The 26,085-nt window shown below is 40.2% G+C and overlaps 2 protein-coding genes across 4 annotated transcripts in view; one reads left to right on the top strand and one right to left on the bottom strand.

The window, feature by feature from the left end:
* LOC140272432 (low-density lipoprotein receptor-related protein 1-like) overlaps nt 1–26,085 on the bottom strand; it is an 81,296-nt gene that overhangs the window by 15,981 nt on the left and 39,230 nt on the right. For all 3 annotated transcript variants that reach the window (XM_072367880.1, XM_072367882.1, XM_072367881.1), the window contains 44 exons: nt 25,827–26,007; nt 25,203–25,425; nt 24,609–24,798; nt 24,397–24,519; nt 23,967–24,107; nt 23,484–23,609; nt 22,419–22,535; nt 22,230–22,310; nt 21,971–22,138; nt 20,059–20,241; nt 19,137–19,334; nt 18,768–19,013; nt 18,453–18,650; nt 17,119–17,323; nt 16,750–16,914; nt 16,270–16,514; nt 14,959–15,090; nt 13,833–14,060; nt 13,517–13,691; nt 13,114–13,208; nt 12,812–12,961; nt 12,591–12,731; nt 12,293–12,421; nt 12,077–12,208; nt 11,862–11,996; nt 11,629–11,758; nt 11,363–11,489; nt 10,648–10,799; nt 10,431–10,555; nt 9,821–10,195; nt 5,565–5,754; nt 5,192–5,396; nt 4,892–5,084; nt 4,643–4,768; nt 4,402–4,530; nt 3,979–4,098; nt 3,526–3,639; nt 2,760–2,909; nt 2,549–2,671; nt 2,181–2,297; nt 1,940–2,068; nt 1,686–1,814; nt 1,382–1,522; nt 820–1,007 (listed from right to left, as the gene is read on the bottom strand). In XM_072367880.1, coding sequence (XP_072223981.1) covers nt 820–1,007; nt 1,382–1,522; nt 1,686–1,814; nt 1,940–2,068; nt 2,181–2,297; nt 2,549–2,671; nt 2,760–2,909; nt 3,526–3,639; nt 3,979–4,098; nt 4,402–4,530; nt 4,643–4,768; nt 4,892–5,084; nt 5,192–5,396; nt 5,565–5,754; nt 9,821–10,195; nt 10,431–10,555; nt 10,648–10,799; nt 11,363–11,489; nt 11,629–11,758; nt 11,862–11,996; nt 12,077–12,208; nt 12,293–12,421; nt 12,591–12,731; nt 12,812–12,961; nt 13,114–13,208; nt 13,517–13,691; nt 13,833–14,060; nt 14,959–15,090; nt 16,270–16,514; nt 16,750–16,914; nt 17,119–17,323; nt 18,453–18,650; nt 18,768–19,013; nt 19,137–19,334; nt 20,059–20,241; nt 21,971–22,138; nt 22,230–22,310; nt 22,419–22,535; nt 23,484–23,609; nt 23,967–24,107; nt 24,397–24,519; nt 24,609–24,798; nt 25,203–25,425; nt 25,827–26,007 — 7,070 coding nt within the window. The remainder of the gene's footprint in view (nt 1–819; nt 1,008–1,381; nt 1,523–1,685; nt 1,815–1,939; nt 2,069–2,180; nt 2,298–2,548; nt 2,672–2,759; nt 2,910–3,525; nt 3,640–3,978; nt 4,099–4,401; nt 4,531–4,642; nt 4,769–4,891; nt 5,085–5,191; nt 5,397–5,564; nt 5,755–9,820; nt 10,196–10,430; nt 10,556–10,647; nt 10,800–11,362; nt 11,490–11,628; nt 11,759–11,861; nt 11,997–12,076; nt 12,209–12,292; nt 12,422–12,590; nt 12,732–12,811; nt 12,962–13,113; nt 13,209–13,516; nt 13,692–13,832; nt 14,061–14,958; nt 15,091–16,269; nt 16,515–16,749; nt 16,915–17,118; nt 17,324–18,452; nt 18,651–18,767; nt 19,014–19,136; nt 19,335–20,058; nt 20,242–21,970; nt 22,139–22,229; nt 22,311–22,418; nt 22,536–23,483; nt 23,610–23,966; nt 24,108–24,396; nt 24,520–24,608; nt 24,799–25,202; nt 25,426–25,826; nt 26,008–26,085) is intronic.
* On the top strand, nt 7,077–9,046 carry LOC140272436 (galanin receptor type 1). Its single transcript, XM_072367888.1, has 2 exons — nt 7,077–7,169; nt 7,466–9,046. The coding sequence occupies exon 2, from the start codon at nt 7,910–7,912 to the stop codon at nt 8,942–8,944; it is 1,035 nt and encodes a 344-aa protein (XP_072223989.1). The 5' UTR covers nt 7,077–7,169; nt 7,466–7,909; the 3' UTR covers nt 8,945–9,046.

Below are 26,085 nucleotides of genomic sequence, written 5' to 3'. Positions count from 1 at the left end.
TGAAGGGGCCAAGAGCAGAGAAGATATGTCAAAATCTCCCTGATTAATGATTCTGGTATTAATCTGGACCAGTTACAAGAGCCTGCAGTGGTGTAAGAGATATATTTTACCTTGCAACAACAGCTTGATTTCTCCCTCAGAACTATCTCAAATGGAATTACTACTACATGAAAACCAGTCATTGTCAAATAGCTACATAACTATCTACAAACTGAACATTGAAAGCTGTCACACAACAAACAACATGGGTAAAAGATAAGCTGACATCCAGTTTGTTTGCATCCATCGGTGTATGAATCTGTGCGAGTGCTGAGTGTGTGAGTACGGTCTATTTATCATTACCATTTAAAGAATGTACTCATTACCAGTCAAAACAAGCTTGAATTTTTCAAACCTATTTGCAACATTTGGGAATTTGTATTCAACTAATCTGGTACACACAGTGAGGAAAAACCTTTCATTATGAAATGACAATATGTATATATTTAGTGTAAACACCAAACTCACAATTACTCAATCTACTACACATCCCCAGAATATTAAAAAAATATCTGGCAGGTGTTCAAAGTCTCTCCCAGAGTTCTCCCAGAGTTCCAGCTGTTCTAACATCAGATACCTACTTTAAGAAAAACGAAGGAGGGCTAAAATGTGTTATTGTCTTGCATAACTACGAGACCAGAGATGGAGGTTCCAGACCTTTTTACATCAGGTTCCTCTTTAACTCATGTTTAACTGATCGAGTTTTCCTTTGCAGATCTTTGGAACAAAACAGTTAAAAAGTGAAAAAAAATCCTTTAAATAACCAATTAGATGGCCTACCTTGAAGCCAATCTTGAGGTCATCACAGAGCTGCGAGCAGCCACTCAGCTTACTGTTGAGACACTCATTGATGAAGCAGTTGAGTTCATCAGAACCATCACCACAGTCGTCGTTACGGTCACACAGCAGAGTCTCATTTAAACACTTCCCATTATGGCACATGAAAGCCGATTCATTACAAGTCCTCTCTAAAATCACAGACAAACAGCAAGGTGAATTAGAGTCGCTTCTGAGACAGAAGTAACATATTACTCTTACTCTTATTACATTAATAGAGTTGATTTAAAAGTCTAGGTTTTAAAGTAGTTTGCAATGGGGTCCCTTATGTACAAATGCTTTCTTTGAGATATGTAATTTGCTAAAATTTAAACTGCTCTCTTATTGAGCACATATTTAAGAAAACTGGATGACACACCAGGAAATGTTGTGATGTTGTTGTGAATCTCAGTTACATTCAGCTTGGGCTAGACATGCTACATTTACTAGACTTGCTGTCTTTGAAACAAGATAACAATTCGTTAGGGAGAAGTTGTTAAGAAAAAAATACTGATCATGAATCTACCCGAGTCTGTGCATCGAGGGTTCTTGGGAGCTTCATCAGATCGATCCTGACAGTCAAACTCTCCATCACACTCCCACTTCTTCTGGTTGAGGCAACGGCCATTGGCACAGCGGAACTCATCTGGACCACATGTTGGGTACTCTACACCAGAGCAAGAAATCATACATAAGTACCCTCAAACTCAGTTGACGGTTCAACAAAAATAATCCCATTATTTCAACCAATACTGTCATCCAAAAAAGAATGTCCCAGAATCCCATTTAATCTCCTGTATTTTTTTCTTCCATGAACAGAAAAAACTCACCACATTCTGGGGATTCATCTGAACCATCAGAGCAGTCGATGTCATGATCACACACAAAGTGCTTGGGGATACACTCCCTGTTCTGGCACATGAACTCATTCTTGGCGTCACATGTATTGTTGGTGTACACTGGAAGCAGAAAGAATCACACTTTTGTTAATGAAAATTAAGCTACAATATTTCTGGGCACCTATGCAGTCATAACACAGGAGGACAGATTGTCCATGTGGTCATTTTGTAACCGTCTCACTTACGGCAGCCAGCTTTAACACTCTCATCGGCTCCATCTGGACAGTCTTTATCTCCATCACACTTCCAACGTTGAGGCACACACATATGAGAGCCCGGACATTGGAAAGCCTCGGGACTGCAGGTCTTGGACTCTGTGATTAAATACAAAATATACATGATGTAATGACATCATAGAATGTTGCGCATGCAGTCAAATGACTGCACTAAGACTGAGGGAGGAGGAACTAGCAAAATGCTACTTACTGCATTTCTGGTCTTCGTCAGAACCATCGCCACAGTCATCAGAGCCGTCACACACCCAGTGGCTGGAAATGCAGCGATGGTTCCCACATTCAAACTGGGAGGATGTACAAAATTTATCTGCAAGGAAGATGAAAGAACTTTAATTTTTTGTGTGTTTCAGCCACTTCACTCTGTACAACATATACATTATAGGATATCACACTTTACTTTATATGCTGTACTTTCTCCTTCTACTTCAGGAAACAAAAATTATATTTTTAATATTCAGTTTTTCTATCCGCAGTGGGAAGTCTAAAAAAAAAAAAACAACCTGAACTTTCTGGAATGTTTTGTGTAAAAATAGGAGGACAACTTTGTATAAGACTCACCACAATGTGTCTCATCTGCGCCGTTCTCACAGTCATTCTCCTTATCACATGTCCAGCTCATAGGAATGCAGCGACCGCTGGGACAAGCAAAGAAGTTGACTGGACATTTAAGCTTTCGTTTATCTGAAAAAGAACAAGAAAACATGATGCTGGGCCTCTGATGCATTAAGAAAAGTTAAAAGTAAATTAGAAAGGAAACAAGGGACCTCACCTGGACAGTTTCTCTCGTCAGATAAGTCTCCACAATCATTGTTGCCATCACACACCCACGCGGACAGATAACACAGAGTGGTTTTCTCACAACTCTGGAAGGAGGCTCCTTTAACTCCAAGGCGGAAGAAACGGGAGCAATCCGTTGGTTCTGAGAAAAATTAAAAGGTTTCTCTAAGCTACATTGCTAGCTACAAAATCTTTAAATTACATTAATTACAGACTGAATAAATCTCATTCTTCTAAAATGCAGCTACTGTTTCCAAATTCAGCTTTCAAATGACACCGATCCGCTTATGCACTGTAACCAACAGCAGCATCAGTGTTCTGAACAAGGAACAGGGGCCACGACCATTTGAAGACCAAAGCAATAAAGCTTTAAAACTCTACAGAAATAAAATTATGTTTTCACACATTCACAAAAGTCAATACAATCCCATAGGAACCTGCTGAATCATCTAATTTCATGTGAAATTACACATTGTTTTTTGTGTACACTACTCAGACATTCCAGCTTTGTAAGAACAGAGAGGAAATAGGTGGCAATTTGAATTGATTGCTATGTTATCATCCTCATTCCAGGATACTGTTAGAAGCCAGTGCTTCTATATGCTCTGCAGACTGCAGTCCAGAAACTACAATTGGAACAACTAGACTCAGAAAAGTCCAGGCTTTTTTTTTCTTCAAAAGGAATTTTCTCCAAACATTCCCATTAGCAAATGAGTAAGGATGGAGAAGACCAATGAGAAATATGGTGGATTACATACGGCAGTTCATTTCATCACTTGCGTCCCCACAGTTGACCACCTGGTCACAACGGCTGTAGTTGGAGATACAGCTTCCATCTTTGCACTGGAACTCCCCTGTTTTGCACAGTGTCACTAAAAGAAAAAAGAAAGTGAGTTTATAAACTCACTGTGAGCAGTACACTAGGGCAGGAAAATATATAGTAACAACTCCTGAGTAAGTACAATTAAAATTCCTTCGAAAAAAGGAGTCAGCTAAGGTAACAATAAGGTAACAAAACCACATAAGGACTCATCTCATGAAAAAATAATCCTGTAGAAACATAATTTAAAAGTGCCAGTTGATAGAAAAACACAGAAGATTAGTTTTGTGCGGGAAGAACAAATCTAATAACATGTAAATCTTAAAAAAAAAAAAAAAGAAATAAAGTTTGTGCAACTGTAAAAATTTTGAATTGGACAAAGAATACTTACCGTTGCAGGGCAGTTCATCTGAATGGTCTCCACAGTCATCTGTGCCATCACACCAGAACTGGTGGCCGATACAGCGGCCGTTCATGCAGCGTCTATAGCCTTTCTTACAAATGCGATTGGCTACAGAGAAAGAGAGGTGCGGATATTTTTTATTTAAATCTATCAATTCACTACTTTGGAAACACAACAGATGAGTTGCAATGCATGTTTCAAATCATATTGACTACTTTACCAACTTAATTAACCCTTGAGTTAAAAATACTAAAAACAATGGGACTATTCTATGGCTATCATTTTTCTATTGTTCTAATACCATGTTGTATACTCATTCTAAACTAGTCTTAACACAACCACTATGTATCTCCAATGTAAAATGGAAATAACCCGCGACAACTCACTGGTTACAATAATTTAAAAACTCACCACAATAGGACTGCTTCTCATCAGACTTGTCCTTGCAATGGGCCATCCCATCACAGGTAAGGCTGTAGTTAATGCAGTCACCATTTCCACATTCAAAGCCATCGACACTCCCGCATGATATATTCAGTGCTGGTGAGAAAGAAACACAAATTTAGGGGGGAAAAAAAAGTCTTTCTTGAGGGGAAGGCTTTCTAAGAAAACATTGTCAAACTGTTGAAAATGTTTCCTTTGTCTCTCTTACAAGAGCAGGTGTTATCTTCAAGAAGTTGTCTGTCTCCACGGCAGCTGCAGTTGACCCGTCCATCAGATGTAGGCAGACACAGGTCCTGGCAACCTCCGTTATTTGATCGGCAAGGAGAAAACTCGCCTGAGGAACGCAGGGGGGTTAGTCAGGAGATAATAATGAAGTGCCTTATCAGAACACACTTTTCTCTGCATGTCTAATGCTTAAAAATGACAACACTGGTGATAATATAGCAGTGATACTCACAGCTATTGGTGTCATTGGCAACTGCAACAATGCCCATGGGCTGCTGAGGGATGTCAGCACGTAGCACTTTCATATCTCCTCCGGTGTACTTGTCAGCTCTAAGGACAGCCCGCCTCACCCAGTCAGTCCAAAAGATGTAATCTCCATAGACAGCCAGGCCAAAAGGATGGACAGGCTCATTCTTCAGCAAGACCTGAGACAGAACATGATTTCTTGTTGAACATGATTTCAGGTTCATGAAGCATGCATGTGCACTTTGTAAACATCTTTATAAAAAGTCAAATTAAAGGGCTGCCTTACGTAACGGCTGCTTCCATCATACTCGCAGCGTTCAATCTTGTCGAGTGTGGCATCAGAGAAGTAGAGTTTCTCAGCACGGTGATCTATAGCCAAACCATTTGGAGTTTTAATGTCAGTGCCGATGATAATGAGCACATTGGCTCCGTTCAGAGAGGCCCTCATGATGCTGGGAGCCTGCTCATTCCAGTTGGTCCAGAACATGAGACTATGTTGGAAGCAAACAGAGGTCAAGCATTATGACATGCAGTGAGAGCTTTGTCAAAAATGTTAAGGCTGATTGAACTAAAACAAATCTGCTGTACCAGAGAAAAGAGAGAAAAAAAAAGGATCGTGATTTAGTGCAGAACAACAAGATTTGATATCAATGACTCACTCCTGACATTCGTCCAGCACAAAGGCTCTGGGGTGGTCTTCGCCAGACATAGTGACTACAGTGTTACGGTTATATGCCACAGAGCGGCTCTGATCCACAGTGTGGCGAGTGATGGTGGAGGTTGTGTAACTGGTCCAGTAGAGTGTGTCCCAACCTCGATGGTACGCCAGGCCTTCAACTGACCCGACATCTGTGAAACAGAATGAGAGGAAGTTGGACCCATGGTGATATTTTAACAATTTTGTTTTTGCTGTTGCCAAGCCAAAACTTTAAGAAGAAAATAACAAACTCTTTATTTCACTCTGGAAAAAAACATCTCAGCGGTGTAAGTATGAGCTTTAAAGAGAACCTTTAGCGAGAACTCCACAAAACATTGATTATTGTCACAGTTGCCCCAGAATCAACTCCGAGAGACTTTACTAAAGAGGTGCCGGTAATTGCTTTTCGGGTTTCCACATCCACTTGCATCAGCTTTTGAATTGTGTAACACTGCCGAAGAATAAGAGGAGGCGAAAAGGAAAAGAGTAAACTGACAGTGATAGCACACAGATCTGAGAGTCTGCCAGAGCAGCTGTTCCTGGAGAGACTTTAAAGTGTCTGTTTTATCCGGTCATTTCATGGTTATCTGCTTGCACATACAAACTTGTGTATATGCTCAGTCTTGGTCTGGGCTTCTCATTCTGGGAACAAAACTCCAATTGGAACTAGACTAACTTTTAGAGTGAAAAAAATCCAGCCATGAATGGAGAGGATAAAACATCTTCTTCCAATATCTATTCTTCCCTTTTATCCTTTGACCAAGCACTGATATGACACACGGTGGTAAAATGTTTTTTTCTGTGGAGCCCATGAGACACATAAGACACTATGGAAAAGGTCAGTGTACCCTTGCAGGCTCCATAGTGTGTAGCCATGTCTTCCAGTAACACTAGCAACCACATTTATGACCACTTAAGGCACACAATAAAAATCTGAACTTATTGTCTGCGCTTGGCTAAAAGTATATAATTGCCATTTAAAAAATGTTTCAGCTTGACGTCAAAGTATGGTACTCAACAACTAATACAATACATTTTTTTAAGGCTAAACACATTGTTAACAAACCTGTAACTCAATGGCCAGTTCTGGGATAAATATATAGTCAAACAAACAAATTGTTCTTGTATTTTTTCAAACTCAACAATCTGTACCAAACAGAAATGAGAAAGCGTGTACAATAAGTTAATTGCTTTGACTGCAGGAAAATCACACACTTAAAAGGAATAAATAAAGTGTTTACAGGCCAGGATTATATAATGAGAGACATCATAGTCTGCCCTGCCATTGGCCGAACTAGTTCAGCCCCTGGTTACTGAGCAAACAGTGCATAGAACCTGTTGGGAAGACTACTGCCACACAGAATAGAGCTTTTACGTCAATCTCAGGAGTAGTATGACAGTCCATGTCACACCAGAGAAGTTATTTTGTTATCCGCTATTTTAATCAACTTTTTTTTTTACTAATGTATTTAATGCCACTTATTTTTGTACATCAAGTCTGCTGGTGGAGTCTACATGTTAAGAGTATCTGAGGAGCTTCAAAATGGGCAAGATGTCTTCTTCTGTGGTGAGCACTTAGCATTAAGTAGGATTGACTGCTTTTAAAAAGGAATGTCTTTTAGCAGGCACTGGGATTAATTTGTCGACTGCTTCACAGGGTCAACAATCAGTACAGCCACGTAGCAAGATGCTGCACTCACATATATCTGAGTTCTGACCCAAACAGCTTCTGCTTAAATTACAAAGCATGTGCTGATGCAGCTGTCTAAAGACTGCTTTTAAATGTCAAGTCACATGGTCTCTGAATAAAAACTGTTTTAAAAAATGTTTTTCTGAGTTTTCTATGCCTTTTTTTCCTTTCAGAAAAGGAGTGTTATGTTCAACCATCTTTAAAAAGTTCACAAGACTTTCATCCAGAGACCAACAGAACCATCATGTTGCTCAGGAAGAAGACAACTTAACCATTTTTAGGCACTTGGAAAAGGATATCCTCCTTATTTTTGCAAATCTAAACTACAGCTTTTGCAACAAAAATTATTTACAAGATACTTCTTTTTATTCTTTTCTCCTGAGAGAGCACAGACAATATACATCAGCGAAGAGGCCAAATAACCAGTGTGATCCTAATAGCTTAACTAATTGCTATCATTATCAAAGTACTAGCTGCCTCAGCTGAGTGTAATTATGCCTGTTAATATAGTTTAAGAGATGCACTGGAGCCAACAGATCAGTCACCCAGATACTGCATGCTGTTCTGATACTTAACATCGACAGTGTATCAAATTCACCAGCTTTTACCGTGACTGTATGGAGACTTTGGGGCATATAAACAACAGTGGCACTGACCAAGGGAACAAAGAACATGTGGCCTTGATCAGAGCCTTGGTGCTAATCCTGGATGTGCTGATTCTGGTGACTGGACTTGTGGGCCAGATACTGGTCATCACTATCCTAACTGGAAGAAGAAAAAAAGAGAGTCAACCTCCCCATGGTACAGACACCCTACTGCTGGCTCTGAGTGCTGCTGACCTGCTCCTGTTATTCTGCCTGCCCTTCCAAACCTCTGCCTTCACCCTGGGCTTCTGGCCTTTTGGTGATTTTCTGTGCAAAGCCATCAGCTTCCTGGGTGTGATGTGCTCAACTGCCTCAGTTTTTACCCTGGCAGCTTTGGCTGTGATACGTTACCTTACAGTAGTACACCCCATCTGGGCCTATCGTTTAAGGATGAACAAGCGCATTAAGCCTGCAGTGGCTCTGCTCTGGATTCCGGCCTCAGCTTTGGCAGCACCACAGTTTGCCTTCCGCACAATTACAGTGTCACATACAGTATACTGCTTTGCCTTCCTGTCTGACTTCAGCCAGCTAGTCTACAGCATCGCCCTCTTCCTCTTTGGTTTTGCTCTACCACTTGGAATCATTGTACTGATGTACGCCAAGATCTACTGTTTCCTCCGGCATGCACGACGGATAGGGAACGCTCCACAGTTGGAACGTTATCAGCGCCAAGTTACTCACACCTCGGCTGTCCTGGTCCTAGCTTTCACTCTGCTGTGGCTTCCCTCTTATGCCCTCATGTTCTCCATCATTGGAGGAATTCTAAATGGTTCACATGGTAACAGTACCATTGCCCTTCTGGCCAGACTGCTGTCATGCTCAGTAGCAGTGATAAACCCTGTGCTGTATGTCTTAATGTCGCAGAAGTTTAGACAAGACTTATTAGAACTAGGCAGAGCATGCTGGGCATGCTGCAAAAACTGTCTGATCAGTTGTCTATGTGTGATGAGCAGAGACATAGTAAGGCCTTTCGAACTGGACACAACGTCAGAGAGAGGTCAACACTAACTCTTTAACCAAAAAGTGAAAATAATAACTATTATTAACTTAATTCTGGACTAAACTTATACATATTACTCGGTCTGGAAAGTGTAAGCATGTACTTTATGTGTGTTTTCACAAATAAACTATGTTTGAAATATACCTTGAGATTACATATGAAATTCTACAAGTGATGTTAAATATAATAAACTGTGAGGAGTTCAACTGCAGATGTAAAGAGGAGTTTTCATCCACAGTTTATTCCATTAGGCGGTTTGTCACAAATTGTGTTATGGGTAATTTACCAATATTCATATTTTAATTATCTATATGGGTCAAACAAAGTTGTCAATTTTAATCAATTCAATCTTAAAAATGATAATAATGAATAATAATAATTGTCACTTATCTCATCTTAATCTTATGAGAATGAATACACTTCCTTAACCTCCTCTAGTTTAACTCTTCTAAATGAAATACATTCTGTTATGTCCTTTTTAAAAAATCTCAGTACAACATCAATAAACACCCTAGAATTCGAGTTTTGAATATTGTTCATGAAGATCAGGTTTGGGGTCTTATACAGTAACTGTTTGGATCAAATCTAACAACATACTCTTAAATTATTCAGAGAGTGACATTTAAAAGACAGTTCCGTCACAAGCAGTGTGAGTGTATTTGTGTGTGAAAGTGTCAATTCTTGACAGATGTTGACAGTATCAAGAAGATTTCATATATCAATGGGGTGAATTTAACCAAAAATAAATAGCAGCAGAGTAACGCAGCCAAAATACATCTACACAGAGTGGTGAAGTGTTTAGGAGCTGCGCAGCTAAGAAAAGTTCTGGGCTTGTTTTGGGAATGCAGAAAACAGTGAAATGCAACTGGTGACTGAAAACTTACTGTCCACAACAATCTTGCGATCTGTCCCATCGTCATTGATCTGCTGGATGTTGCCAAAGTGAATGTCACTGAAGAAGATACGGTTCGTTCCTTTCCCTCCACCTCCGTGGTAGTCGAAGCTGAGGGCGATGACATTCTTCATATGGTCAGGGTCCTCAAATGGTTTTATTGGTGCATTGAGGTTTGTCTCGTCTGAGAGGTGAATGCTTTTTAGTATGGTACGTTCCGAGTACAGCAGGTATCCGTCATAGTCTCTGCAGCTGCGATTGTCTTCTGCCAGCATGCCATGAGCACAGGCACAAGTGCGCTCCCCGTTGCCACGGTAAAGACACAACTGTTCACAGCCACCATTGTTGTCTTTGCAGATGTTTGTTCCTGCAGAGAGTATGACATGTTTATGAGTTGACCCACTACAAAAATAATAATCCTGGCAAAATACTGCATCTCTTTGATGCCCGAGTGGTGTTAATCCATTTTTAGTAGTGAAAGTTGTTCTGTGTTTTGAACATATGTCAGGACAAGCTGTCCTCTTTGGTCTTATGAGGATGTTTTTGCAAAATATAGTTAAAAAAACCTTTAGGATTTATGGTTACTTTATGTATGTTCCCACCTTGCTGTCTGGCCCGGTTAAAAACCTTAATGTCTTTCAGTTGGACACCAATGCCTGTCCTGAGCTGCACAGCATCTGTAGCATTGTCTTTGTTGCCTCTCTTAATGGAGCCATTTGCGTGAGTCCTGAAGAAAAGACAATAAAACTGAGCCAGTTAAACACCCATTACACCAAGAAACCTTTTCTCTGCTTAATTTAAAATAACAAAGAACCTGACCTATCACTCCAATAGATGTATTCCTCAAACACAGATACAGCAAACATATCCATGTTGTTGCTGGCGAGCACCAACTCCCTGTTCTCTCCAGTCTCTAAGTTGATGCGCTCAATCTTGTCTGTTCTGGCATCGCACCAATACAGCAGACCCTCCTACAGTTAAAAGAAGAAGTAAAAATAAATGGCATCAAATATTCAGATAATATGTTTGAAGAGAAAAATAAATGGTATAATGGTGAACTTTATGAACTCTGGCTTGCTTTTAACCTGTAAACTCAAACTCATAGACAAAAAAAAAAAGATTTTGTAGGTCACTACAAGGATTAATGCTAACAATAACAGATGATATTAGAAAAAAGCTGTGGAAAAAAAATTTAATTTGTGACAGGTCTGAAGCTAAATGAGTTATTCTAAAATATTACAAGGCTATATATATTTTGCTGATTAAGTAATTTAATTATGGAATTTAGAATAAGCACAAGAGTCTAAAACTATCATGGTGTTTATTTTAAAATCTAATTGATGAAAAACAGGACACATAATGATCTATAATTTATCAAGTAAAAGTTAAGAATGATTCTTGGATACAAAAGATCAGCAGACCAATAGAAGTCTCTATTAAAGCCATACAACCAGTATTTAAACCAGATATGAGAAATATCCTCTTAATAAAAGAGGTCTACGATGATCGTAAGAGCAGTGTTTGTGGCCCACACCTCGTAGTCGATGGAGATTCCATTTGGCCAACTGATGCTCACATTGACCAAGACCAACCTCTGGGAGCCATCCAATCGAGAGCGTTCGATGCGGGGATACTGACCCCACTCTGTCCAGAACAAATAACTGTGCACAGGAACGCAGGACACATTTTAAAGAGCAGTTATGAGGAATTTAGAATTACAGAAGTCTGGTTGAGACTACATTGAAAGTATAAAAAGGCAGCACTATTACAGAGGGCAGAAGTAAATGATTGGAGGCTTACCCTTTCACTGGGTGGACGGTTATGGCTCTGGGCTTGTCCAGACCCTGGGAAATGACCACGTAGCGGAATGAGCCATTCAGCCTGGCCACCTCAATCACATCAAAACCCTGGTCAGTCCAGTAAATATTTCCTGTCAATGAAGAAGGATATAAATCAGTCTTTGAGCTTTATCTGTGATTGTGGAATTTTTAATGTTATACAAAATTAAAATAGGATTTCAATTATGTAGTGACCTGCTATCCAGTCTACAGTGATGCCCTCCACTCTGCCAATGCCATTTGTCACCACATCCTCTCTCCAAGTCTGATCTCTCTTTGCTCTGCTGATGGTGCTCAGGCCCATATCCACCCAGTAGATGGTGTCATTCTCTGAATAGGAGATAATGACAGCTTTAAAATGTCACTCAAGCTATCTCATCTGTTAACTGATGTCTTCCAGTGTCACTCACCAGCGTGAAAGTCAATGCCGACTGCCAGAGATGTGCCAGAAACTGGCACCAGGGCATCAGATTTATCTGCCGGTTCTAGTGGAATTCCTCTAATTCCCTCATGAACCGAGTAAAGGAGGAAGGAGCCCATGCCTGCTCAGAGAGATAAGTTAGTGGTCTTAGGATAGAAAGCATTCATACTACAAAGGTGACTGTAGCTACTAAGCAATGTCTTACCCTCACAGGACTGCTGCCCTGTTTTGAGGCTGTATCCAGCAGTGCACATACAGGACCTTGTTGTTGGAGAGGTGGGTAGACACAGCTGTGAGCAGTCACCATTGTTGTTACTGCAGAGGTTGATACCCGCTAAGGGAAAAGGAGATGAAGAAAACGGGTAAGAGAGAAAAACATTTTCCTCTTTTCTAGTCTGACATTCACTTGAGCATATAATATTCAGATTAACTGAACCAAAACTGTCTTGACCAAAAAAAAAATAAATGCATACATAAATATTTGTAATCAAATTATATGTTACCTTTCTGCACATCCTCATCATAGATCCTCATGTGCATCATGGGAGAGGTGTTATTGCGCATCACCTTCCAGTTTCCACCATCCTTCTTGTCACATGTGCCTATCTGGTCAGTTCCTTGGTCGGCCCACCACAGCTTGTCTCCTACAGTAATGGAAATTCATTAGTATCTTTGAGTGTTAGCAGTGATAACATGACTATAAACATTCATAATTTTATCTTACCCATAATCGCTAGGGCAGTAGCCTTGGTTAGTTTGACTTTGACACCTTCCAGGATCTCCAGTTTAGATCCATCCAACTGACATCGATGTATGGTGCTGTTTCCTGAGCTGATCCAGTATAACTGCTCCTTGTCATAGTCAATAGACAAGCCTGAATGGAAAGAAAAGTTACATTACAAATTCACATCTATTACAACAATATTCTTAATATCAACTTAAACAGAGATTATATTGTTTTTTTTTGTTTTTTTTTTTAAATTTAAAATCACATTTATAGAAGAAATAGAAGTCCCATCTACTCACCCACTGGACCTTTCTGATCTGTGAAAAGTGTGGTATGGTTACTACCATCCATGTTAGCCATGCTTATGTTGTCACCATCAGTCCAGTAAAGCTTCCTGAGGAGGGGCATGAATAATATTAGATGTGAAGTGGAACTGAAATCTATATTAAGCTGAACAACGTTCTATTAAAGACATAGCACAACATAACAGGCACAACAGATGATGGAAGGGTTAGTCAATAATTCAAGGGAAGCATATAAAGTAATTAAGAAGTAATCCATGAAAACAAAAAATCTCCAATCGTTGTAATCAAAGTCAGAAGAGATTCAAATAAATTTCAGTATGTTAAGCAAAAAAAGCATGAGAAAATTATTCACATGTTGAACTGAATGAAAGCCTGACTAACTGGAGAGAGCACTCACCCTAGTAGAGGGTGAACAACGAGACAGTGGGGCTTGTCTAATCCCTGGATGACTGCATTCTTGAAAGATCCATCCAGCCTTGCCACATTGATCTGCTTCTTGTTGGCATCATAGCTGGTCCAGAAGAGGTTCCTCGACACCCAGTCCACTGCCAGCCCATGAGCATTAGGAAGATCTAAACATTTTCACAACCACAACCAACAATGGTGAGGGTATCATGGGAATGCAGACGACTGTTAATTGTAAGATACAATACAAATAAAAGAATAATAAAAAAAAGAAAAATTGCAATAAGTACTCCTGAGAATGGTCTTACCAGCAGACACAACAGTTTCCACCCCTGTACCATTAATAAAAGCTCTTTTGATGGTCTGTGTTCGCACATCTGACCAGTAGATGCGGTGCTCCACAGCATCATAATCCACCACTGTCACATTGTCTATGTCCGGCACAGTGAAAGAGATGATGTAGTTGTAGTAGGGGTTGTCGATGTCCACCCCTCGAATCTCGATCTGGCGAGCATAAAGTAGGAACTTGCGGGACTCTAGTAAAACAAAAGAAAAATATTGAAATTTCAAAAACAAAAATGAATCATTTCTTATGTATATTCTATCAAAATGTTAACTTATCAATGGGCCAAATTTAAAAAACTTTTGTACTTTGTCCATTTCCAATTTCCACAAAACAACAGAAGAGTAAAATTGGCCTTCTGGCCATCAATCTCAAGTTGATGTTTGTCCTATCTATATTTTACAACAAATATTGTTGCAAAGTTTATGCTGCACCCTCTTTTACTTGTTAGAGGGAACCAGCTCAATCCTAGGAGACAGATGCTCAATAGATTGAAAGAACCAGTAAACCGCATGTTCTCATTTGTTTAGGCTGGATTAATTCAGGAGGTCAGAGGTGAAGATAACAGATTATCCCCTCATTCAATAATTCATACCACTAGAATAAACTAGTAGAGTTTAAGTTGTAGATGTGAAGGTTTAGTTCAAAGTTTTTTTTCTAAGTTTAGAAAGAGTTTTGCTCCGTTAAAATTCCTGTGTTCATGGTGAATGCATCAATCACACTAATCCAACTATCCTCACATCAACACTGCAGTAATAAGGCTTGTTTTGTGGAAGGATTACATTTTAGACGCTCATATTGAGAACTTGAAGGCGTGTATACATTTACACTGACGGCCCTCAAAATCATGCTCAAACCCATTCAAGAAATCACACAGAAATAAATGAAAGGGAAATTAAAGTAATGAGGCACCAAAGGGAGGAGATCTATGATGATCATAAGAGATGTCCTGTTAAGGGGCAGAACCCATCCGAACCGCAAAAACTGTGGTAGGTATACATTTTTGCAAACACAAAAGCTAATTATTTGATCCCTCGTAGCATGGACCATGTGTGACTGGTTTTAAGATGAGCCACAGCATCTATCCTTACCTTTGCAAGTGCGCTTGTCAGGCTGCAGCTTCATGAGGTGGGGGCAGGCACATGAGAAGGTCTGGTTAAAGTTGATGAGACACAGGTGGGAACAAGGGCCTTTACCATCACTGGTGGCACATGGGTTGGGTGCTAAAAAGAAGAAAATATAATTAACAATATTCCACAAAAAAAAAACATGTACAAAAAAGGAAAAGTTGGGTCACATGAGAGAGAAAGAGCAGCCTTCACTATGGACTGTAGCAATAAACTATACCATATTAGATGTAGATGCTTACATCAGGGTAAAATTCTCATTTTTCTTAGAGTGAAAGACCCCTTCATCAAAAGGCCCTCAAGGAAAGTTAAGGTTAAAAAAAAAAAGAAAAAAAAAACTGTCAACACAGCTAGTTGTCTCATCACTGTCATAGGGAACAGTTACAGCTGTCAGTTAACATTTCATTATAATCAATTTTCTTGTCACACATCACAAGACCCTGTGTCCCTCTGCTGCTTACAGACCCCTGGGATTCCACAGCCATTCCCTGCTGAACATCAAGTTGATGGTTTGATTTGACCAAATACTGTTGTGACACCCCTTTTTGCCATCTTAATTGTGAAATCGACATGTGACATTTGCATTGCAGGAGGCCTTCATTTGCCATTTTCACATATGCCTTCTAAGCCGGGACAGATGTGCCTTCATTGCACATCAGTGTCACATCAGTACAGCGGGGATGTCAAAGTTGATCTGCTGCTGACATGCCTCTGAGCTGACAAGGGAGGTATTAACAGGGGTGAAATGGGGTTGTGTGTAAGGGCAAACTGACATCACAGAGCACACAGGTCTAACTAAAGATGTCGTCCTTACTCAGCTCATTCCATGACACCAGCCTGTGTAAGCACACACCGATGCAGTACTGAGCCACCTCTGTCATTTGTAAATTACCATTGAGAAACACATCAGGTTAACATGTACATAATTTTTTCACTGATAGGGCACAACCTATTTGTGAAAAGGTCTATTTCCTAACCGGGCCGTGGGAAACAACAAACTGTGAGGTGACTTTCTGATCAGCAAAGCAGCAAGAGGTGTCTAAATTACTGCCACATCTCACAGCCGTAAAAGGTCAGCTGTCTTTGTGGATCAGGGCCCATTTATAACATGGTCAGCAATGAACTGTGAGTTCTTTACCATTCCTCTTTAAAGCTCTGCTAGTCAACATAGGTAACTTAGCAACTTAAATCTGAGATATGACCATGCCCTCTGTCTGTGACCATGTGTTGTTCCATTGCTTTCTATATGCATCTTTTATGTGGTGTTAAACATACCCTGGGGTTGTCTGGATGGGTGGTAGACCTGCAAGTCAAAGGGCTGTGTATTGGTGCGCTGGACTACAGTGACATTGTGCCCAGTCCACTTGTTGGCTTTGGCCAGTGTGTTGGTTCTCCAGTCAGTCCAGTAGACCTCGCCTCCATACATGGTGACAGCAAAGGGGTGACTTAAATATTCATGACCCCGCAAGACCTCAATCAGTCCGGAGCCATCATACATCGCAGAGTAGATAGCATCTGACCTTTAGAAGATACAAGACAGAGAGTATATTTTGAATAACAGGATTTGAAAGAAAAAAAAAGAAAAAAGCTCACTGATATGCACGTTGTTTATGCTCCAATGTGAATTGATGATTAATATGTAGCTTTACATAATCAAAAACCATCTGCAAGTTTTCAAAAAATTCATGATAGGAAAACAAAAAAGGGAACCAAACAAGTAGGTGATGTAATGAATGGATGCAGTGCAAATGCTACCTAGCATCAATCCAGACAATACGTCTTTCCATGTAATCCACCGTGAGTCCGTTAGGCCAGCCACCACTGCCCGTCTCCCTGTGGATGGTGCGTCGGCCTTCACCGCTCATAGATGCTGCTTCTATCCTGGGCAGACTCGCATCCCAGTCCGTCCAAAATAGGATACTACCAACAGAAATATATCAGCGGGAGGGATTTTTGAGATGTGGACAGTACCATAAAAAAAATTAAAAATTACATGGAAAATACAGCAGCTAGTGGAAAACACAGCAGGGGTACTACATCTTTATCTACCAAAAAAATTTTTGAGAATCTCACTAGCTTCTCATTTTCTGGAGTGGTTTTGACTCTAGAATCCCTTCATCTTACCCATCACGTGGGTCAAGAGCGATGGCCCGGGGATGCTCCACTTCCCCAGCCAACAGAGTGGTTCTCATGGTCCCATCCAATCTGGCCACCTCAATCTGATCCAGATTACTCTCCACCCAGTAGATGTTTCCTGCTATCCAGTCCACAGCTAGGCCCTCAGGAGTAGCAAGTCCATACTGGATCACCACCTCAAAACTTGTCAAGGCTGAAAAGAACACATGACGGAGAAACGTGAACTCAAAACTCGGATGGTGTTTTGTTCTTTATCACGTAATTGGCAAGCAGATTGTATGTAACAGGCTGAAATTTAAATGTCTTCGCATTATACAGTATTTCAATGTCATAGATTTAAGCAGAAAGGGGGCTTTGTTGAAGTTACTTTCACCAGGCAGAACAAGAATCTGTTCAGCATATATGCTGCATTACCCCAATAAATATATTAAAACACTGAAGAATTCTTCAGCCTTTTCCTTCAGCAAATGACATGCACCATTATCCTAACCCCACTTCTAAGAAAACAAGCAACCAACCCCAGATCTCCTATTTAATCATTTCCCAGAAACAACTGGCTCTGATGAAAACAAAGTTCAAAACCAAAATGTGTGATCATCTTTGGCTAAGAAAGATCATAAGCCCTTCCAATAATAATTAGACAGAGACCTCTACATAGTTCACTTAAAGGAATGCTGGAGTAATGGCTGCCTCTCTGTGTGCAAGTATGGCAGTCTTTATTATGCTGTTGGCAATAAGCAGCACATGCTTGGAGACACTGAAATGGGCTCCATAATGAGCAGCCAGAGCTGATCTATGAGCTGGTCCAAATGTCCTTGCTCAGGAAGCCCATATTTATGGCTGACTTGGAGGCTGTGAAATAAAACTGCAAAGTTTTGTGCCTCCTGCGCAACGTCAGTGTTCTGGCAACAGTCACGCACAGCGAATACTGAAACAAATGGGAAGAGACAAAGCCTTCCGTGTGCCCCTGAAGTGCTGTGCTGGGAACACAACCTTGATTGGCAAGGAGACCTGGGGTTTTGGAACAAGAAAGGCGGACCATGACCTGGTAGATTTATTCAGGGTCACAGACTGCCACCGCTGTCCACAGACTCCTTTTAGAAACATTTGGCTCTGAGAAATTATAATGTATTTATTCAAAGGAAAGTCATTTCCAAGAAATGCTCAGACAAACACTGGATTTGCTTAGGCTATTACCCCTTTTTTAGTTTACTTACAAATATAGACACTGAAAAATTAACTTCTTAATATGTAAATTAGACTGTTCTAAGAAGCCAGGCATTCCACTGCGCCATCTATTTTTCAACATCATCTAAAATTACCTCCATTTTCAGAAAGTTTTCCACGATAGATCTTGTCCTCCACAACGTCAGTCCAATAAAGTGTACTCTGGTTAAGGTGGAAGTCCAAGGCAATGGTGTTCCTCAAGGCTGGTACAAGCACACTGAACTCTCCTTTGTGAAGGTCAATCCTTCTTATCTCATGCCGATTGGAGAAGATGATGAAAGGCTTGAAGGGATCTAAAAAGAACAAGAAAAGTGTTAGTGTCTCAGTGCTTTAAATCTTTTATCAAAATGCCCTGATGAAATCATGCCACAGCTGTCTATATCTCAGCAGTTCTAACAGTTTTCCCTTACCAGTGCTTTTGCAACTCTCCATATCAGCCTCCAACTCCCAGCCTTCATAGCAAGAGCACTTGACACTGGATTTCTCTTGTTCACACTTCTGGCTACATTTAAGATGTTTGGCACAAAAGCTCTGGATCTGGCAAGTCTTGTTGTCAGCTCCCAGCTCCATGCCCAAGGGACATGAGCACATGAAGCCCTCCCCTGGAATGATGCTGCAGTTGTGACTACAACCCCCATTATCTGATGAACATAAATCTGCAAGAAGCATAAAAGAAAGGATTGGAATCCATCACTGAAAAGATGCTGTATGTATTCTTTATGGTGTTTAAGTTATGAAACAAAAAAAAATCCTTTTTTATGTGTAGGATATTTTTTTACCACAAAGTTTCTCATCAGAGCCATCTGGACAATCATCAGTGCCATCACACAGCTTCTCAGGTGCCAGACAGATGGAGTCGTTGGTAGCACACATGTGGTGAGATAACTTGCACACCAAAGCCTCGCAGTTGTCCTCATCAGAGTTGTCCTCGCAATCGCTGTCACCATCACAAACCCAAGCTTTGCTGATACAGCGAGCTGAAAAGGCCACAAAATACAAAATCTCACCTCATATCTTAAACAATCCATTTGGTCAGAATTCCTTCTCTTCAATGCACAGGATGGCATATGTTCAGAGTTCATAGCTATATAACTTAAAACTTGACATCACTACTGATCTAGAAACTAATAACAGCTTTAAAGACTACTTACACAAGTGCAATGCAAAGCCATTTTGGTTAAATAATATATAGTGGTAAAAAAAAGATTCAAAGATTCTGTCTTTGCCAATGAGGTAGGAGTCATGTCATCTCTATGTATATGTCATGTTAGGAATTTCTAACCCAATAACCTTCTTGTGATAAACCATATCAGCACAGATGATCAATCCATTAATACTGAATTAACAGCTCACACATTTTAACAGGGTTAAATGTGGATCTTTAAAATATTTCTGCAGACTGGTTTCAAATGATTTCAAGGCTTAGTCGAACCAGAATTTATTGCAGAGAAATCTGAGGTCACAATTCCTTTATTTTAGTTAAGAAAAAAGCTAACAGTTTTAATTGCTTGCAAATTAGAGTCATTCATAATTTTTTGACCAGTTGTCAAATGAATTGCAACAGTCTGACATTACTTTATGGTTGAACTAGACACATTATTTGTCATCATTTGTTAGAGGGAAAAACCTTTATTGTAACTGAACACAACATCTTACAGGTTGGTTACCATTGATACGTAGGACAGCTGAAATAGTGCTTACCAGATTCTCTGCAGCTGAACTTGACTGTGGTGTCACACATATGGGTGACACCCTCACAGTTGTTTTCATCACTGAGGTCCATGCAGTCTGTGTCGCCATCACAGCGCCAGCGCATAGGAATGCACAGGCCATCCATCCGACATTGAAACTCATCGACATGGCAACCGCCTGGTGGACGGGGTGCTGTAGAGAAAAGAGCAATATTAAGTGTTTTATTTAGCAAGAAAAAGATGGACTGTGCATAATGGCAAATCAGAGCATCTTTAAAGTACTTGAATGCAACTGAAAAATCCCTCAAGTAAAATCAGCACCATCTAAATACACTTGGCCAAAAGCTAAAGAAAGAAAAAGTATGCTGGAGTAAAAAAAACTGACACTGAGGCAAGTCAAACAACACTGACACAATCATATTTCTCTGATGTTCAAGGTAGACTAGAGGCACCGCTGTGGAGGTGGCATAATGACATCCCCTCATGACAAAAGTCAGTGCTTGGAAATGGAAACTGTGAACTTTCAACGTTGCACTATAACATGCGTGAGGGGAAGTGGATAGTGTTGCTTTTTTCACTAATAGTTTCCAGACAGCAGGCTAAAAGAGCCCACAGAGACATGCACAGTCAGACATACACATACAACGGAGCGCAGAGTGCAGATTAGATCAGCAGGTCAAGCTGGCCCTAGTTTTGCATGCTGTGACTTAAGTGGGCTAGCCTTATTGCATGGATCCAACATTATGTACAGCATCAGAACACTTAATGTACAAAAGCTTATGTTCTTGGGCAGACTAATAGCTGAAGAAAGTGTGCAAAAATGGCTACATGTACATGGTGATGATTAATCTATATAACCAAATATCATCATGATAATCATGATGTTTACAAGAGTTGCACATAGGTTGTCTAATTCATATCCCTGTTTACAAGTTACAGAGCATAGTCTGAGTAATGACTTATGCTCACATTACATCCCCCTATGCGACTGCCATGCACTCAACTAAAGTCTTAATTAAATCCATATCCATCCATAAAACATTGGGCTTTAGCCGACTCGGGTTTCTCCCTCATGCGAAAAATGTGTCTTCTTTTCACTACAGCCATTCTTTCCTGTACTTAATTGAAAAGGTATTGCCAGATCTTGTGATAAAGGAACCAAATCTATGAAAACCAATCCTAAACAAGCGATGGTGTTCTTATATAAAAAAAAGGAAAAAAAGAAGCAAAAAGTGTGTAGCAAGAAGTTGGTAAAACTTTGGTAAGACATAATACTGCACTTAAGTTCTATAAATGTCCACACAATGAAAATAAGAGTGGCATATTCCACATGGCTTATCTAAAATATTGCTAACTCCAAATATGACCCTACTTCTGTTAAAGTAATCAGATAATTCTGTTTACGCTGCAGAGTTTTATTCAGAGTAAGATCTTAACCAGGTTAATATAAGAATATTGCTTGCCATGTAAACATAGCCATCGTTCTGATGCAGTCAAACCTAAAATTCCTCAGAAGCTCAACATCGCCACCAGCCATTTAAAACTGGAAACATGAACATTCATATCACCACAGGCAAGTCAAAACAACTATGACATTTGCAGAGACCATGAAAGAGTTTAATTGCTATCCAACCACAAAAGATCATCACATCCTGAACAGAGCAACAGACAGGAGTGGCAGTAAAAGATGAATCGAAGCCAACAGACAAGAGGGATCATGTAGAGCAGCAGGAAGATTGCATCTTTATGCAACATATAATACACTATGATGAGAGCTCTAATTAGGTCATTAACAAACACGACATACATCAACTAAAACTTAAGTAAGTAAAGCAAGTAAAAGTTTAAAAAGACTGACACAAACTTTTGCAAAACAAAACATTTAAAAGAGCCAACAACCGTCTGCTGTTGTTGTTTCTTACGCTTGTTGGTACAGTTGGCATGAGTCTCGTCACTGTAGTCTCCACAGTCATTGTCGCCATCACAGGTCCAGTACTGTGGGATGCAGCGGCCACTGTTACATTTAAATTGTACACTCGAACAAGAGTGGCTGCAGCCTGCTTCATCACTGTTATCCCCGCAGTCATTGTCTGCATACAGGCACAAATAAGACATTTTCTCAGTTGATTTTTGCCTATTTCATCGTTTTCAAGCTTTCTGGAAGCTGAGGGAAGGTGATACCATTGTCACAGCGCCAGTTGATATTGATGCAGCGGCCGTTGGCGCAAGTGAACTGAGTTAGAGGGAAGCAGGTTGGATAGGCTGGGATAGAGAACATGAGACAAAACATAAAATTCATTAATTTTATCTATGATAAACCATGTTATTGTCAAGCAGTAGAGACAATATGAAAGTGTGGGAAAGGCTCACCACAGGAATCAGGTTCATCTGAGCGATCTCCACAGTCATCATCAAGGTCACATGTCCAGGAGATAGGAATGCAGCGTCCACTGGCACATGGGTACTGGTTCGGTGGGCATGTACGTGCTAGTAGAGAAACATGACAGAAAAGAGTTAAGTGCTGTAAAAAAGTCGTCATGTTTTTGCAGTATCTTCAGAGACGGATTAGAGAGAGAAAAAAAAGTACTTCAATTAAAGACTCAAAATGGTTAGTACAAAAGATCCAAATGGAGTGTCAATAGGTTCCAGACGATTATTACTGATGATAGATACAGATAAAAACATTACAGATAAAAACATCCTCGTGGCCTGTCTGCTTAAATGCATTTATCATCAAATTAGTACAGCATTTCTCTCTGCGCTATTACATGAATCCTAAATCCTTTATTATTCCTCATATCTTTTAGACAATACTAATTGATTTGACTGATAACTGGATTACAGCAAACTGGATTCTAGTTTGATTTATCCATTCTTCGTCTATATTCACTTAATTCAATTCAGAGTTGCTGGAGGGCTGGAGTCTATCCCAGCTGTGATTGGGTGAGAGATGGAGTCGTCAATCCACCATACGGCCACACGGAGACAAACGAGACAAACAACTATCACACTCACCCCTAAGTCAATTAGAATCCTGTTTGAGTTTAATGGACTTACTTATTCCATGTTTAAAGTGCATGAGATGACATATTTTTAATTTGTTCTTTAATGCAAATAAACTGAATTGAACTGTAATCAATCCTTTGACCAACAGAAATTCTCAAAGCAGATGATGGTTATAATATCTTCATTTGAGAAAAAAAAAAAAAAACAGGAATAGCCCTGCCAGTTTTCACAGATATTTTCAGATGTTTTGACAATACGTTGCCGATAGTCAGCCACACGTACCCCACAGAGACAAAATATTTCTAATCAACAGTACAAAGCCTCAATCAAATCATAATAAAATCAAATCTCCTGTCTTCCATAGTAACAAAACAAATAAAAACAACAAAAACTATGTATAAACCACCCAGAAGTCCAACTTGTATATACCAGAGCAGGTGGTGTTGGATTCATCCTCATCGTTGCCACAGTCATTGTCACCATCACACAGCCATCGCAGGGGAATACAGCGGTTGTTCTGGCACTTGAATCGGTCAGCTGGGCAGGTGTGCTGGTCTGGTGGAAAAAACAAAGGTAAACATAAAAATTTTTGATTTCCTTCTAAAGTCACAGTCTTTGTTAATAGAGCACACAGCTTTACCAGTGGTGTCTATGATATTCTATGCCGTCTGCTAAATAACTTTAATGAGCCTTTGAGCGTGAGATCCAAGACAAATATGAGTCTTTCTTCTAGGCATTGCCTAATGAGGACAAAGTTGGTTGCCAAAATAACACAACACATTGTATTGAAAGAGTAAAACCTTGGAAACTTTAGTTTGTGCTCTGTCAGTTTGCGTTAGCTAAGACCGTCCACCAGAATGTTATTTAGCTGTGTGTTGCTGTGTAACCATGACAATGACGTAGCATACTTACGGCAGAGATCAGGGGCTTCATCGCTGTTGTCCAGACAATCGTTGTCCCCATCACATTTCCAGCGCTCTTGGATGCAGCGGTTGTTCTTGCAGGCGAACTCTCCAGGCTGGCACTGGGGCGGGGGCACGTAGGAGGGGTTGGCTAGAGATGAGATCAGGGTTGGGAGTGGAAACAAATGGGTCATTGACACACAAACAGAGCACTGAAACAAAACAAAGCTTTTTGTCTCTCTCAAAAGTACATTAAAAACATAATGCAGCTTCTTCAAAACTCCTCCCCGTATTTGGAAAAGAAATTATTTAATACAGTTTGCACATTCAAAGTCCAGCCAAGAATTCTTAAATTCAACTCCGACTCAGTAATGAGTTTTCAACAGGCCTCCACACAGATTTTTAAGTGAAACTTCTCTTCTGGTCCAGCAACTATGTACCTTTGCAGGCGACATTATCAACATCAAGGATTTGGTCATCAGCACATCCACAAGACCTGCCATTAGGAATTGCAAGGCACAGACTGCTACAGCCACCATTGTTTACTCGACATGCGTTGGAGCCTAAACAAAAACGGAAACCAAGAATGGAGCATTGTCATAACATACATACTTGCATGGTATAAGACAGTTGGGTAGTAAGGGGAACATACCTTGCTGTTGGTGTGCATCATAGACTCTAATTTCAAATATGGGCGGTCTCTCATTGCGGAGTAAAGTAACAGTCTTATTGACCTGGTCCAGTTTGTAGATGCTTCCACCGCGGTACTCATTCCAGAACAGGAATTGTTTGTAATGGCATAAGCCAAAGGCATGGTTAAGCTCCTGGCCCTCATACACAACCTGTTCATTCAGGAAACAGATATGGATTACATCTCAAAATCAAGTAAACAATGAGCAGCTCTTCCTATTGTGGTGCTGGGGTGCAAAATAAAGCACAAATAAAAACAAGGCAAGACAAAAAACTATTCACCGAACACAACAATAAAACCAGAAACATGACATTTCAGAAAACATTAACAAAAAAAAAACTAAACGCTGGAATCATGTGCTGTTGTTAAGTTTGTTTTGCTGCAATCTTTTCTCAAATGTTTTCTTGAATGTCATGTTTTCAAAAACGGCACATTTTAGATTTTTTTGTGTTTGGTAAAATTTTAGTGTTTTTTTCTGAACCCATTGTCTTTTGTGTCTCCATAATCAACCATAAACACGCAGTGAATACAGCGTATTCTCAGAACAACACCAACCTTTCGCTCAGTGGTGTTGAGATAAACTAACTCGATACGGTCGTAGTAAGCATCCACCCAGTACAAGATGCCCTGAGGAATGTCTAAGCTCAAGCCATTGGGCCACAACACTGTTTTGCTGGTCAGGAACACTTGGTGATGTGAACCATCCATCCAAGCTTTCTTGATCTTCCCTCTGTTGCTTTCTGTGGGATCCTCCTCCCAGTCAGTCCAGTACATCCATCTGGGAAAAGAGAAGAGGTATCGCCACATTCAAATGTGATGTTAGATAAGACATTCCTGTGATAGCTGCAAATGTCTTGAATGAACCTTTGAGCTGTGATACTGTGATGGAAAATCTCACAGCAAAAACAAGGAAGGAGTATCCAAAAATCTCTTGAAAACAGATCTCCTCCCACACGTACACACACACACACACACACACACACACACATCCTGAGAGTTTAACAAAGAGCGGCCAGCTCCCCACGCAGCTGCAGTCAAACCCTGAGACCATCCTCTCCCACTACAGAATGCTCCTGCACTCAAACGTCATACCTGGAGCATTTACAATAATAATTAAAAAAAAAGAAATCATAACATTACGTTATCACAGCAGACATTCTCTTCCCTCTAATGTCTTACCCATGCTGTGGGTCCACAACAATGGCACGAGGGTGGCTCATCTTTCCTTCAATGAGCGTCTTGCGGGTCTGTGAAGCCTTTTCCAGCCTGGCAACACTGATAGTCTTCTTTGGTCCATCATCTGTCCAGTAGAGATTACCTCCCATCCAGTCCACCGCTATTCCTTCTACCGTGTGAATACCTGAGATAAGCAAAAGAAGCCAATGTGAAAAAGGAACTAATAGCTAACCAACCCAGGATGAAGAGAAACTGATATGGA

Source organism: Leuresthes tenuis, unplaced genomic scaffold (genome assembly GCF_036924035.1).
Source record: "Leuresthes tenuis unplaced genomic scaffold, fLeuTen1.0.hap1 SCAF_16, whole genome shotgun sequence".
In the NCBI taxonomy this organism is placed as follows: Eukaryota; Metazoa; Chordata; class Actinopteri; order Atheriniformes; family Atherinopsidae; genus Leuresthes; species Leuresthes tenuis.
The sequence above is the reverse complement of the archived record's forward strand: the minus strand, read 5'-3'. Positions and strand labels throughout refer to the sequence as shown.

Coding starts and splice junctions, on each gene's coding strand:
- LOC140272436 (XM_072367888.1), top strand. CDS start 7,910: ATGGAGACTTTGGGGCATATAAACAACAGTGGCACTGACCAAGGGAAC.